Source organism: Myxocyprinus asiaticus, chromosome 2, assembly GCF_019703515.2.
Source record: "Myxocyprinus asiaticus isolate MX2 ecotype Aquarium Trade chromosome 2, UBuf_Myxa_2, whole genome shotgun sequence".
Lineage (NCBI taxonomy): Eukaryota > Metazoa > Chordata > Actinopteri > Cypriniformes > Catostomidae > Myxocyprinus > Myxocyprinus asiaticus.
In genome coordinates, this window is record NC_059345.1 from 52,806,084 (window position 1) to 52,821,044 (window position 14,961).

Consider the following 14,961-nt stretch of genomic DNA (forward strand, 5'->3'; position numbering starts at 1 on the left):
CTAGTCACTTCACAGTGAGCCTGCTCTTGATCTCCCAGAATGCAACATTTTTAACAGCAAACTACTGTATTTAGGAATCACAGTAGATTGCTGTAGGAATTTGGCCATAAATTTACAGCAATTTTTTACAGTGTATGTCATAACATGCTTGTTTTTACTGATAGTCTATGTTAAGTAGCTAAAGGTAATGTAATATGTAGTTAGGATTAGGACTAGAAAAAAAAATCATAAAAATGAATTTTATGCAGATGTAGGTTAAAATCCTTTAATTGAAGAAGCATGATAATTTAAAGTGAATACACTGTGTCATATCAAAATGTTTGCATGGTACAAAAACACAGCTAATAAAAATAGACATATTAGCATATAGATTTAATATCAATAATAATTAAGGATTTAGTTTATTTGAACATTTCCATTAATTTTGACTGATTTTGAGGTTGTGAAGTACTATAATCCAGAGTGGGTTGGATTAAACTTGTTTCCCCCATTGCGACTGGTCAAGGTGGCTGTGAGGTCAGCATGATTTCTTTGCGAGATTGGCCAGTGCTTTGTCATGCACTGACTTATGCTGAAGGGCAAAGCTGGATGGGGTCAGAGTGCCAAGCCCATCATCATTCACATGACCCATCAGCACATAGATCTCTCCTATGAAAGATTATAGAATTATCAAAGAAATGTAGGGTCAGTGCAATGAAAAAAGGTAAAAATCTGTACAGTGATAATTTTTGTTGTATCAGTGAGCTGTATGTATTCTGCGAAACCATCCCTACATTTCCGGTAACACTTTACAATAATGCATTAGGTATTAGGCTTCTGCATTAGGTATCATGAACAAACAATTACCAAAATATACTTTTTACAATATTTATTATCTATATAATAAATAGAATTATATATCTTAGCAAATACAGTTGTTCATAGTTAATGTTAGTTTAAAGTGCATTAACTAATGTTAACATATACAACTTTTGATTGAAATTTTTTTCTACTTTATGTTGAAATGAACATTAACTAAGATTAATAAATGCTGTTAAAGTATTGCTCATTGTTAGTTCATGTTAACTAATGGTGTTAACTATTTTAACAAATGGACACATTTCCCATAATAAATTAAGTGCATGTGTAATGTAGACATTTGTCCACTAGAGGACAAACTGTTTCTAAACAATGACTCAAATTCAAGTACAAGCCTTATACCCAAGTGTTCAAATAGAGGAGGAGGGGTCCTCCCCCCACCCCCCTCGATTGGAACACTTGGCATAAGGCTTGTATTTGAATTTGAGTCATTTGAGTCATAGTTTTATGTTAGAAACATAAAACTAGATTTTTTGTTCATTCTGATTTTTGTCCATTATCTGTCCTAGTTTTCATAAATAATCCAGATTTACCTTTACGCAGTGCTGGACACTTCATGCATGTTGCTGTCAATGTGACAGACATGGTGGATCCTCTCTTTTTTATATTAAGTCTACTTGTCTTAAATATCTTCATGATGGACACGCCTACTTGAGCACTGCCTTGAGTTCCTGGAGTCACCGATGTCACTTTACCAGTCAGCACTGTGGGAGAAACAGATGCAGAGGATTTAAGAAAAAACAGCTGTGTGGATGCTTGTGGAAATCTTAAAAATATATACAGTGTTCCTGAAAATATTTTTTGACATTAAAAATAAATGCTTTAAATGCCTTAAAATAAATGCCACTTGGTTTGAAATATTTTGTTATGTAGACATTCATACAGTTTTATGTGTGACTTAAGTGTCCAAATACTTGAAGGGCCACGTACACTCACTGAGCACTTCACTATGGTCCAAATAAACTTTAGAGACTGTTGTGCGTGAAAATCCCAGGAGATCAACAGTTACAGAAATACTCAAACCAGCCCATCTGGCACCAACAATCATGCCACGGTTGAATTCACTGAGATCACATTTGTTCCCCATTCTGATGGTTGATGTGAACATTAACTGAAGCTCCTGACCCATATCTGCATGATTTTATGAATTGCACTGCTGCCACACTATTGGTTGATTAGATAATCACATGAATATGTAGGTGTACAGGTGTTCCTAATAAAGTGCTCAGTGAGTGTATATGCACTGTATGTATTGTTTGTTCAACATTGTATTATTGCAAGATTCTGGTGTGTAACGTACAATTTCATGCAGATTCCAATTAAAAATAGCAATCAACAAATATTGGAATTACTTAGAAATAAAATGTGAAAACAATTCTGTGCATCACAGCCGAATTTGAACCATCAGTTCTTGACATAAACATACAGCTGTTTGCTTTTAGCTCTCCTTTAATGACTCTATTATTACACAATGCCTGACAAGCACCTATGCACTTAAAGCTTTAAAATGGCATTCTTCATATGAGAGCACAGGTAAGCGCTTGGGGTCCATGTTTATGACAAGCAATTAGAGGAAAAGAGAGTAGACAGAAATGGCAAGATGAAAGAGAGAGAAATAAATAAGGCAACTCACCAAAATGACTGGGGCAGAAACGGGTCACAAGAGTGCCTATTCTCGTGCATGGTAGTGAACACAGTGGGTTCCCCACCGAAGCTGAAAGATACAGATGAACACACATTTAGTTAAGCACAAAAACAGAAAACAAAATATTGCACTGTCACACAGTTAATAATAATTTTACCTGCTTTTATTGTTGTTTTGTTCCCAGGTTTTGTGATTGGACTAGTCTTTGGTTTTGCTGTTTGTTTCACACCAGGCTTTACTTTTGGTTTTTCTGTTGCACTTGTTGGCTTTAGTTGCTTAATTCCAGGTTTAGCTCTTGGCTTAGTCTTAGGCTTTGCTGTCACTTTTACTGCAGGTTTTGGTGTGACTCTATTATTAGATCTTGTTGTAGGCTTTGCTGGGGGAATAGGTCGGACTGGTTTGGGCTTGGGCATGGGCTTTGATCTTGGCTTAGGAGTTGGTCTGGGTGGCACAGGCCTTATCGGAGATTTTGGTGTCGACCTGGGCCTTACAGTAGGTTTAATTTTAGGTTTAGGTCTGGCTGGTGGAGTAATGGATTTAGTAGGTGTAGTTTTGACTCTAGGTCTAGATACTGCTTCCAGGCCAGATGTGGGTGTGCGGGTGCCACGGGGGATACTGTTGTAGTGAGCCATGAATCCTGCAGCTGTGACACTCAGATCTGAGACGAAGTGCACCAACAGCTCATTTCCATTGGTCACTACCACACTGGCAAACAGAGATGTAAAGAGAGTTGTTACTAGTGGTCGACTGATATTCGTTTTTTCTTAACTGAAGCCAACAATGTCTCATGACAATTTGTATTAATTGATACGAGATTGCAAAATCGTAAAATATCATACAACTTTTATTCCCATAGAGATCAACCACTCAACTAACAGAATTTAAAATTGATACAATACAGGCATAAAAGTTTAGCTAGCCTCATATCCAACACTTTATTTAAGAAAGGAAACATCTGTGAACAAATTTGGTCACTCATTCCATATTTATTTATGCAATACAAATGACTGATGTATGTCAATAAACTGTAATTTGCATACCTCGCTTTGTTCAAAATCCTGATGTTTTCTTTCTTTCTTAATACACAAAAGTTATTTTCCTATTTACATCATGGTTTAGGTTTAGGGTTTGAGTAAGTGGTTAAACTTTATGGTTAGGTTTCAAACTTGGTTAGGGGTTAAACTTAATCTAATGTAATAACATTGTTCACTGGTTTGTTTATTTTTCTCTATTGGAGTAAAAGTTGCATGTTTTTGTATGAGCCAATTCATACAATTTCTTATGATATCACCATCTTGTACTATTATTACAACTTGTTGTTTGGTCTGCTGAAACGATAACTAGAGAGCAGGGTGGCCAATGGTTAATATATTGCCGACAATAAATAAATAAATATATATATATATATATATTTAAATTGTGCATTATCCATTAATATGCAGTTGGTTGACTTAAAAAATAAAACAAGGGAGAGCTAACATGCCTGTTAATCGGCCAAGAAGGCACAGTTATCGGCTGATCACGTCAAAATAGTCAAATATCAGCCAATATATGTATATACTGTATATCGGTTTATCACTAGCTATTACAGTTCTAAAGCAACTGATAGGACTGCAAATAACAATTATTGAAAATTATTTACTTTAAGGAAGCAGTCTCAAAGCTAAAGTCAACACTGTCATTGACCATCAAATGGACAAAGGTCTAATTTTGACACTGATGACTGTGTAAAGGGAAACTATTTCTTAATTGGGAAGCACATTCTTCCACCAAGCTTCTTTAGGACAACTGACCTGATTGAAAACAACAACATTCTTTTCCTGTGTAGATAAATTAGAAAATACCTTGTCCTTAAAATAGTTTTGAAGGACTCAATAAATGTAACTGTGTGTAAATTGAACCTGCAGTAAATGTTGCATCAAAAGTGGCATGAAAGTTGCTACGTTGGGTTTGCACTCACGCTGGAGCCGAGTTTCCACAGAATTTCCCAATACGCCGCGAGTCATCGGTCTCTCCCCCATTGAACAGGGCCACGTAGTCATAGCGACAGTATGTGTCTGATTCCAAGTCCAGTTTCTCAAACTTAACCTCAATCACCTGGGCATGTACATATGCACACACATGGAGACACACAGATTTTGATATGTTGTTATGTAACTGTATATAGTAGCTCTGAGTGAAAAAATGCCATTTTAAAAGAGGTCTTTCATTTATTTTTTCATGCACCGCTCTCTCTCTCTCTTTCCATGTCCCACCTGACACATTCCTTTCTGAATGGGGTCTTTCACATACTCTTCCATATACTATTTGTGCTTTCATCATAAACACACACAAGTTTGCAAGTGCACCCATATATACACATGCTCAAAACCTCTTGGCACCAGCAGTAAATAAAAATTTATTTAATCCTCTTATGACTACAGTTTATGCAGACAAATAAATTTCATGCCACCAGACTGAGCAACAAGAGGAGAGAAACGAGTAGAGAAAAAGAGGTGTGAAGTGATCTTTGCCGGCTGACCATGTTGGTCTCCACAGATATGTGCCAAGAGCAGCTGATGCCTGCCGGGTAATCAGATTCTGGCCAGTTGGGTGTCTTCAGTGAACCCTGAGGCTTAGTCAGTCTGCCACCACAGAACTGATTCTCTGTAGGGAAGATGGGATGTGGTTAAAGAAAGAGAAATACTGCAGATATCCCTAATCAAAAAGTCCTAATGGAATTAGTACAGGATTGGATGTCTATCATAATTTGGAATTAATTAAATAGATTTTGGGATCTGGGATTAAATCCCTAATGGGATTTTAAAATATATATATATATATATATATATTTTTTTTTTAGGGAGACCAGGGCAAGTTGTCACACTTTTTATTTCTCAGGCTAGGTTTATTTTTGTCAATTTCTGTATAGGCAAATAGTACCTAATAAGGCCACATGCTATCTATACTATAGGCGATGCTATAGTGTATAGTATACATATATCACACGGCTCTATGGAATAATACAATTTTGATTGGCCATTTAGTGGTGCTTCTCATATAATTGCGATCTCTGCAAGTAAGTAATTATTTCAACTTCAATCAATTTCTGTTTCAAGTAGCCTTGTAATATGCAAGATAATGAACAGTCAAATATATAAATAAATAAATATGTATATACAGTATATATATATATATTCCTTTTGTTCTGAAGGCATATGCTTAAATGTTTGAAATTAGTTTTGTAGACAAAAATATAATTGTGCCAACATATTAATTTATTTAATTACAAAACTAAACTTTTATTTATTTATTTATTTTTTTTAAATGGATGACTTGGACCGAATAATTAAGAAAAGCAGCCACTAAGTGCCCAGCATATAGATGGGAACTCCTTCAATACTGTTTAAAAAGCATCCCAGGGTGATACCTCAAGAAGTTGGTTGAGAAAATGCCAAGAACATAGTTTTGATTTATTTTTTTAGTCACAACATAATTCCCATATTTCCATTTCTATTATTCCATAGTTGTAATGACTTTACTATTATTCTAAAATGTGAAAAAAATTAATTAAATAAAAAAATAAAGAAAGAAAGAATGAGTAAGTGACCCTAAATTTTGAACGGTAGTGTATATATATATATCACGGTCCGGTCACCTTGTCAGGTTTAGGTTCTACCTTATGGGACCGTGGTAGTATCGGCCTGCCTTTGTGTTTTGTGTTCCCCCTTTGCGTGAGTGCACGGGAGCCGGTTGCACCAGCCATATGTAAGTTACAACTTACCCTAGTTGAGGCGTAAATGGGCACTAAGTTACAATTTACGCACTACTAAATATTTGAGCGTTGCTTCATTAAACTTAGGTAGGACGTAACCCTACGTATGAACTAAATATTTATGAAAGCCTCCACAGGAGTAACGGATGGAATAAAAAAAGCATAGGCTGCTGATTTAATGACATCAGTGAGCACATGTTCTGCATGACAGACTTCAATCCTTTAGACATACAGTATATGGTGATATTTATATTTACACTCGTTTACATTTACAAGAGAGAATATATGTTAAAAAAAAAAAACAAAAAAAAAAAAACAGCTTGCTTCTTAGAAGCTCTTCATCATGAAACCAATCTAATGGTGCACTTTATGGGGTGCATCGCCCGGTATCAAGTTTCATCACATACAAAATAATATAGGATATTAAAATGAACAAATGTCAATTTTTCCAGCCTGTTGTATTAGTATTTATTTATTGCCCCTTATAAATTTTAGACACAGTTCCTGAATAATATTGTTTACATAGGCTATATAGTATTAATTAAATCTACTTTTATTATGTGTCCTGTTTCACTTGGAATATAATTGATTACAGCTGACAGTTACATGAGCAAACAAGGTTTGAACAAGATCAAACTGAAATTCACGGCTGTTTAACACTTCTGTGTACAAATTTGAAGACTGCTTATTGGATCAATTAAGGTAAATGTAATATTATGCGATTACACATCACTTTAGGGACAGTTTACAACCTACTAGTTACGTTTTGCCTTAAGAACAGGTGGTGCAACCAAATTAAGCACTGACTTAGTTACAAACTAATTAGTAATTACTAAGCCCTTAGTTTGAACTTCATGTCCCAACTTAAGTGAGACCTTACGGAAAGCTGGTGCAACCCTACCCGGGTCCAGGGTCTCACTTGAGTTGAGACGTAAAGTTTACACTAAGGGCTTAATAACAACTAGTTAGTTTGTAACTAAGTCAGTGCTTAATACACTCCATAATCGGCAAACCTCTAGGAGTTGTCCTGTCTCAGCAGCAGGGGAAAACATCTAAACTCCATCCATGTGCCTTCTTCTCCAGAAAACTCTCCCCGGCGCAGCAGAATTATGACATTGGAAACCGGGAGCTTTTGGCTATCAATCTAGCCCTAGAAGAGTGGCGGCATTGGCTGGAGGGAGCCCAACATCCTTTCCTGGTGCTGACGGACCACAGAAACCTAGAGTATCTTTGGGAAGCTCGTCGACTCAATCCTCACCAGGCACGATAGGCCCTCTTCTTTACACGTTTCAACTTCACCATCTCCTATCATCCAGGAGTCAAGAACCTCAAAGCGGATGCTCTTTCCCTTTTCTCTCCAGAGGAAAACACTGAGGAACCTGACACCATACTTCCTCCTCATGTCATAGTAAGCCCCATCCAGTGGTCCCTGGACGATAGCATCGCGGAAGCTGCCGCCACTGAACCTGCTCCGCTGGGCTGCCCCGCCAACAGAACTTATGTACCCACTTCCCAACGTCTAACACTCATTGACTCCGTACACTCCTCTTTGGGCACTGGCATCCCCGGGACCAATAGGACCCTCTCGCTCATCCTGGACCGGCTCTGGTGGCCACGTATGGACAGAGATGTCAGAAGGTTCATCCAGGGATCTCCGGATTGCGCCATGTCTAGAACCCCTCGACAACTACCAGCTGGCAAACTCCTTCCGCTGCCCATACCACGTCGACCTCGGTCACACCTGGGAGTTGACTATCACTGATTTGCAGTCCTCTGAAGGATTCACCTGCATTTTAGTGACAGTGGACTGATTCTCCAAAGCCTGTAATCTGGTTCCCCTCAAGGGTCTTCCTACTGCCTTAGAAACTGCTGAAACCCTATTTAACCATGTATTATGTAATTATGGTATCCCCGAAGACATCGTCTCCGACAGAGGTCCTCAATTCATTTAGAGAGTCTGGAAAGCCTTCTTCTCTATCATGGGTGTGACCATCAGCCTCTCCTCTGGATACCATCCGCAGAGTAACGGGCAGACGGAAAGGAAAATCCAGGAGATAGGCTGATACCTCAGAACCTTCTGTCATCGCCGCCAGAACCGTTGGAGTCGCTTCCTGTCCTGGGCCGAGTACGCACAGAACTCCCTGCACCAGCCTTCCACCAATCTCATGCCATTTCAGTGTGTACTCGGCTACCAACCTCCTCTCTTTCCATGGTCTGGAGAGCCATCCAACGTCCCATCTGTCAACCATTGGTTTAGAGAGATCGAGAGGGTCTGGGACTTGGCTCAACACCACCTGCAACGGGCAGTGTGCCGCCAGAAGAGCCACGCCGATGCCCGGAGATCTTCAACTCCAGTTTTCCAGCCCGGGCAGAAGGTGTGGCTCTCCACGAGGGACATCAGGTTGCGCCTCCCTTGCAAAAAGCTAAGTCCCCATTACATTGGTCCCTTCGCCATCACAAGACAAATAAACCCAGTCACATACCAACTCCAAGGTCCACCTCAATATCGCATTCACCCTACATTCCACGTCTCCCTTTTGAAACCTCACCACCCGTCTCTCTCTCCCTTCACTCCTCAGAACTTGGACGGACATGTATACGCAGTCAGAGACATCCTGGAATCCCGGCACTGCAGGGGTCTTCTCAAGTACCTCGTAGATTGGGAAGGGTATGGTCCAGAAGAAAGATCATGGATACCATGAGACGACATCCTGGACCCTACTCACCAACTTCCATGACACACACCCAAGCCGTCAAGCTCCTCGTGGACGGGGTCGGCCATGGCATCGGGAGGTACGTCCCTCTGGAGTGTTCCGTGGAGGAGGGGGGTAATGTCACAGATTCACCTGACTCTCCCGCCACACACACACAACCTTCCCTCTCTCCCGAATACTAATCACCTGCACCTGCCTTCCATCACCACATCAATCAGCTCCACTATATAAGCCCCACCCACTCCTCAATTTATGTCTGGTCTCCCTTTGGAATACAGACTCACTTACCTGCGACTTACCTGTTCTCCCGTGATACTCCTACGACATTCAGCGATCTCTCCACGTTTCCTCTCCAAAGTCTCCTTCGAATTGTGTGTATTCCACTCCAGCAACTTTCAGCGATCTTTCCAAGTTCCCTCTCCAACATCTCCTCCAAATTCTGTGTGTGGCTCCTCAAGGATAATCACTCCCTACACCGATACGAACTGTCATCAGGTTTCTGTTCATCTCAACCACTCAATACTTTATGTTTGATACTCACCTGTTTCTATATTTGTGTTTCTCAATAAATACCTGCCTTCGGGTTCAAATGCCATCTTCGAGTCTGGGTTTCCGTAACAGATATAGGCTATTTAGCTTATGTAAATAACAATATTCAATAACTGTATCTGAAATGAATAAGGGACAATAAATACATACTAATACAACAGGCTGGAAAAATAGTCATTTATTCATTTTAATATTTTATATATTGCGTATATGTTGAAACTTGACACCGGGTGGAAAGTGCACTGAAAGTGCACCATTAGATTGGTTGAATCATGCTGAAGAAGTAAGTTTTTTACATAATGTTTTCTCCCGTAAATGTAAACGAGTGTAAATGCCAACACCATCATTTATGTCGAAAGGACTGAAGCCTGTCAGTGTCAACCAAAACATGAGCTCATCGATGTCATTAAGTGAGTCTGCTTTTTTATTCCATCTGTTACTCCTGGTCGGAGGCTTCTGTAAATATTTAGTTCATACGTAGGATTATGTTCTACCTAAGTTTAATGGTGCAACGCTCAAATATTTAGTCGTGCGTAAACTGTGACTTAGTGCCCATTTATGCCACAACTAGGCTAAGTTGTAACGTACATATAGCTGGTGCAACCGGCCCCAGTTGTTTGGACCGCCGTGTGTGCATCACCGCCATGCAGTCTCTGGTGATGTCATGGTTCTGTCAACCGGTCAGGTTGGGAATTGTCTGACGAGGACCATGACATCATCGTCCACTGTCTGTCTTGTTATTTCGTGTTCGTGTTTTGCGTGGGCGCACAGGTCTGGCAGTGAGTTATTGCTGTGCGCAATTTGCCGCTCTGTGCCCTCCGGTGATGTCATGGTCATGGCACCTTGCCAGGTTGTGTTCACCTGTGGAGGATCGTGGCATCATCGCCCCCTATCTGCTTTGTCAAAGTGTGTTTACATTTTGCACTTATGTGTCTCAGGTGTCGCTGGCATGCTGAATCAGCATTTCCATGGGAACCCTGTTTGTTTCCATGGGAATGCTGATCATTATAACTTTCAGCTGCGAGCGACACCTGCCTCGTGTTTGTTTCTCTTATTTAAACCCCCAGGTGTGTCATGTCCGATGTTGGATCATTGTTTACTGTGTGCGCATGTGCACACCTTCCTTGATCTCTGCCTTCATTTCGGGAGAGGATTCAACGCCTGGCTTGCTTTAAGTTTGGAAAGAGCTGTTTGAGTTGTGAATAAATTCCCATTGAACTTTCCCTCTGCTTTTGGGTCCTGTTTCCCCAGCATCATGACATATATATATACATACACACACACACAGTATATTAAAGCAATAACACACAAGCAAGAGTGCTGTATTGTCCATCTATCAGCATGGCTGTGAGCACAGGCAGAGAGCCGCATGTAATCACATCCATGCTGATAGATGGACAATACAGCACGATTGTAAGTGTGATATTGGTTTTATTCAACAGCTTAACGAACATGTAAATAAGTAGGGAAAACTAAAGTCCCAAAAAAACACTCTTGTGTGTCAAACTTCTTTCTTACACCACAGATTTAGGATCTACCATTGCTATTTGAAAACATGCGCCCAAGCCTCTGTTACTAATTGGAAAACCACATTTTGGAACTAGTAACGACATCTTGGGCTGTTTCTAACAAGTTATTTAAGAAAAAAGGACACGTGTGTGTATGTATATGAGAGAGAGAGAGAGAGAGAGAGAGACAGAGCATGTGATTACCTTGCAGTAATGAACAGTAATAATGCAGCTGTTTTTTTTTAACTCTATTCTTCAGCTGTAGTGTGATGGTAATCCACTCCATTCATGGAGTGATACTGCCATATGTGCTATTTGAATTATGAAGTGTTTTGTTGTCGGAGAGAAAACATGGAGGACACCAGCTTCATTCTTGTATATTGCTTGGGGAACTCTTATTTTGACATCGAGACAGAAAGTGTTCTCTCCTGTTGAAAGTTTACATTTGAACGTGCCTTGAACGTGTTTGATTACTCCCGTTTGCCACGACTCTCAGCTGTGATCGGCAGTAATGCTGAAGCTGTTAGTTTAACTCTATTTCTCAGCTATAGTGTAGTAGTATTCCGAACAATCATGGAGTGAGAGACAATTCTGTATGACTTAAAGGAAATCTGCTCACTGTTCGACAACTCACAGTTTTTCAATGTCAGCTCAACTTGCTCATAGCAGACACAAGACGGTCTTTATCGCCACCTGCTAACTCAAATCTTTAATGTCACAGGGATGAATGAAAATTCAAACATCTATCTGCTCTTACATGTTAGTTTGGAATGCCATGAACACAAGCGGAGTGATACAAACAGTAAAGCGTTATGGTGTGAGCTGTCGTCCAATCAGATTTGAGGTACAGAGTTAACTGTTGTGTATATATATATATATATATATATATATGTTATATGGTCACAAAAAACTATTGAACATTTCCAAAGATATTGGCCAGGAAAAAAGATACAGTTCACTGAACTGTAGTTTCTTGACCCCAACAGTAGGTCATGTTGTCACACTATATTGGGTAAATTGTCACAATTTAACATACCATTAAGAATTCACAAAAATTAAACAAGGCATTTCAACCCAACATACAAAACCACTGCTAGAGACATAACATACATTTTTATATTTTAGACTAAAAATCTCCCCTACATTACTTAACCTATTAAACTATTTTTCAGTTTATTTTTCATAATTGTGGTGTATACTGTAGTAGGGACTTATTTAATCTTATTAGGATCCTATTAGATTGGTCACACATTGATTGAAATTTCAATAGGAATCTGTTTCACATTCCTATAGGATTGTTGATAAATCCTGAGAGAAGATATTTGTTCCTTAAACATTCTTTGAAACAGAAGTATGTGCAAATCTGAACTGTGAACATTATGTCACACATTAAAAATTGAAAATGTTCAAAACATAGTTTGGATTGTGTTATCAAAGTATGAAACTAAAATTAGATTTATCCCACCATCAACATGTGGTTTTCCTCCACTAAAATAAGCGAGAAATCCTCTTCCTCCTGTGCTGCCATCAGACACCATCTCCACCATCATGGTGTTTGAGGTAGAAATGAGGGCGCCAGGGCGGAACGTTCCACAGAACCGGCCCAGTTTCTGGACTGTGTACGAGTGTCCATTATAGACATCCACATAGTCATAGCGACAGATGGGGTCCGCCTCTAGATCAAACATTCTAAACTGCAGCATCACAACATGACCCTCTGGGACCTGATGGGGGAGAGGAAGTAATGAAAATTAATGAGGAAGTCAATGAATGAGCATTTCCATCAAAATGAGGCACAAAGTCAATTTCACAATCATTCACTTTCTCTGCTCCTTTGCGGTGGAATTAGCTTCCAACCTCCACCCGATCTGTGGAAACTGTGGAATGTTAATGTTAATGAAAATTTTATGTTTAGAATGTAATAGAAGAGAACAAGAGAAAATGAAGGTGATGTACTTACTGTGATGTACCATGTGCATTTGGAGTTTGGTTTGTAATGTGAGGGGAAACCCTCACTGGCCACAAAACCGGAGTCTGTCACCAAATGACCACCACACAGGAAAATGGGCCTGGGGAGCACAGAAGAGGAACAGAAAGGAATGGCAAAGAGAAGAAAAGAGACAGAGGGATAGAAATTAAGAAAGACAGAACTAATATTAAATGTTTAACCCTCAGTGACCCACTGTAGAAAAATTGCAACAGTTGTTTAAATTAATGGACTCCGCGTCCATATGCATGGACATTGTATTTTTACTTCACTATATGCAATGCATAAATTAAATGAATAAAAACTGACTGAATACTGTTCACAAGACTTAGACTGTAATTTAAGTGTTACATTTCTGCTTCACCAAGTCATGTGACACAACATCATGCAGTTGATTTCAGTGAAGCACTCCTATGGACACAGCCATATCATGTAAGTGAATGGTGGCCAAAATTTCAAGCTTAAAAAATTGGAGGCTCAAAAAAGCACATAAAGGCAGCGTAAAAATAATCCATATGACTCCAGTGGTTCAATCCATGTCTACTGAAGTGATCCAATCTATTTTGTGGTGAGAACAGACCAAAATATAACTCTATTTCACTGTACATCTTACCACTGCAGTCTCTAGACACAATCATGATTTCAAGCTCGATTTCACTTTCTAGTGCTTAACGCATGCACAAAGCGCTAGACGGTGCTATGAAATGTAATGGAGCTTGAAATCATGATCGCTAAGGACACTGCTGATGTCAAGATTTATAGTAAACAAAATAAAATAAAAAATAAAATATTTTGGTCTGTTCTCACCCAAAACCAGTTGGATTGCTTCTGAAGACATGTATTAAACCACTGGAGTCTTATGGATTACTTTTATGCTGTCTTCAAATGCTTTTTGGAGCTTCAAAATTTTGCTAAACATTTACTTTCATTGTATAGACCTACAGAGCTGAAATATGCTTCTAAAAATCTTTGTTTGTGTTCTGCAGAAGAAAGAAAGTCATACACATCTGAGATAGCATGAGGGTGAGTAAATCATGAGAGAATTTTCATTTTTGGGTGAACTATCCCTTTAAGGCAGTACTGCCAGTTCTTCCATATTAGAAGGATATACACACAAACTATATTTACACATACACACACGCAAACCACAGCAAACTAAACAGCCTCAGTTTTGAGGTTCCAGAAAGGGACACTGAGCTCTCTTTTAGAAATCTGGTCTGCAATCATTCTAAAAGCAAAATGTATCCTGGTTCACGCATAATCTGGCATTCTCTCTTTTTCCCTCACAAATTGCATATTCATTATTGAATTTGCAATTGCAATTTATAAAACATATGTACGCATGTAGCATATGGAAATTTCAGAAACACTTCTGGGGTGTTAGGTAGGTTTAGGGGTTATGTTTCAGGGTAAGGGTAGCATTAGGTTTAGCGTTTAGGTTAAAAGTGTCACTACAGTGTAATTAAATGCAGGCACCTAAAATGTATGTGCAATGCAACAACACGTATGTACATAATAAGTACATTTTATGCTTAAGTACATAGTAGTTAAAGACACCTAACATAAAGTGGGTTTGGATGTTCCTTATACAAGTGTTTGTCTGAGGTCAGCTAATATTCTAAGAGAATAATCCACAAATTAATTTAAAAAAAAAATCTAAAATAAATAGTTTTGTTTAAAGATAAAATCCTGCTAGTGACCAGCACCTCTGTGCTCTATATGAGGCTTGGATACTGGGCCTACTAAATGCTTGCATTCACTCACACACACATGTATCAGTCAACAAACATGCACACTTACCTTGTGAAGTTGGTCTGGCTTTGTCCATGCACCCATCCTAACCCCAAAAACAGAAGCCCCAAATGCCACATGCATACACCACCCAACATCCTCCTTCTCATAGAGGAACAGAGAACAAGTTAGTGAGGGAACAGAGAAGAGGGGTG

The 14,961-nt window shown here is 39.1% G+C and overlaps 1 protein-coding gene across 1 annotated transcript; it reads right to left on the reverse strand.

The window, feature by feature from the left end:
- Positions 1-257: 257 nt before the first annotated feature.
- LOC127452120 (procollagen C-endopeptidase enhancer 2-like) lies at positions 258-14,928 on the reverse strand. Its single transcript, XM_051717346.1, has 9 exons — positions 14,816-14,928; positions 12,989-13,097; positions 12,494-12,752; positions 5,025-5,149; positions 4,464-4,600; positions 2,661-3,208; positions 2,492-2,572; positions 1,392-1,562; positions 258-648 (listed from the first exon to the last, which is right to left on the reverse strand). The coding sequence occupies exons 1-9, from the start codon at positions 14,914-14,916 to the stop codon at positions 518-520; spliced, it is 1,662 nt and encodes a 553-aa protein (XP_051573306.1). The 5' UTR covers positions 14,917-14,928; the 3' UTR covers positions 258-517.
- Between the last annotated feature and the right edge of the window lie 33 nt (positions 14,929-14,961).

What these genes read in the sequence shown, in the direction of transcription:
- LOC127452120 (XM_051717346.1), bottom strand. Translation starts at nt 14,916, where the DNA reads ATGAGAAGGAGGATGTTGGGTGGTGTATGCATGTGGCATTTGGGGCTT. An exon ending in AGCCAGACCAACTTCACAAG is followed by an intron (nt 13,098 to 14,815) that starts GTAAGTGTGCAT and finishes TGTGCTCCCCAG; the next exon opens with GCCCATTTTCCTGTGTGGTG. An exon ending in CAAAACAACAATAAAAGCAG is followed by an intron (nt 2,573 to 2,660) that starts GTAAAATTATTA and finishes TGTATCTTTCAG; the next exon opens with CTTCGGTGGGGAACCCACTG.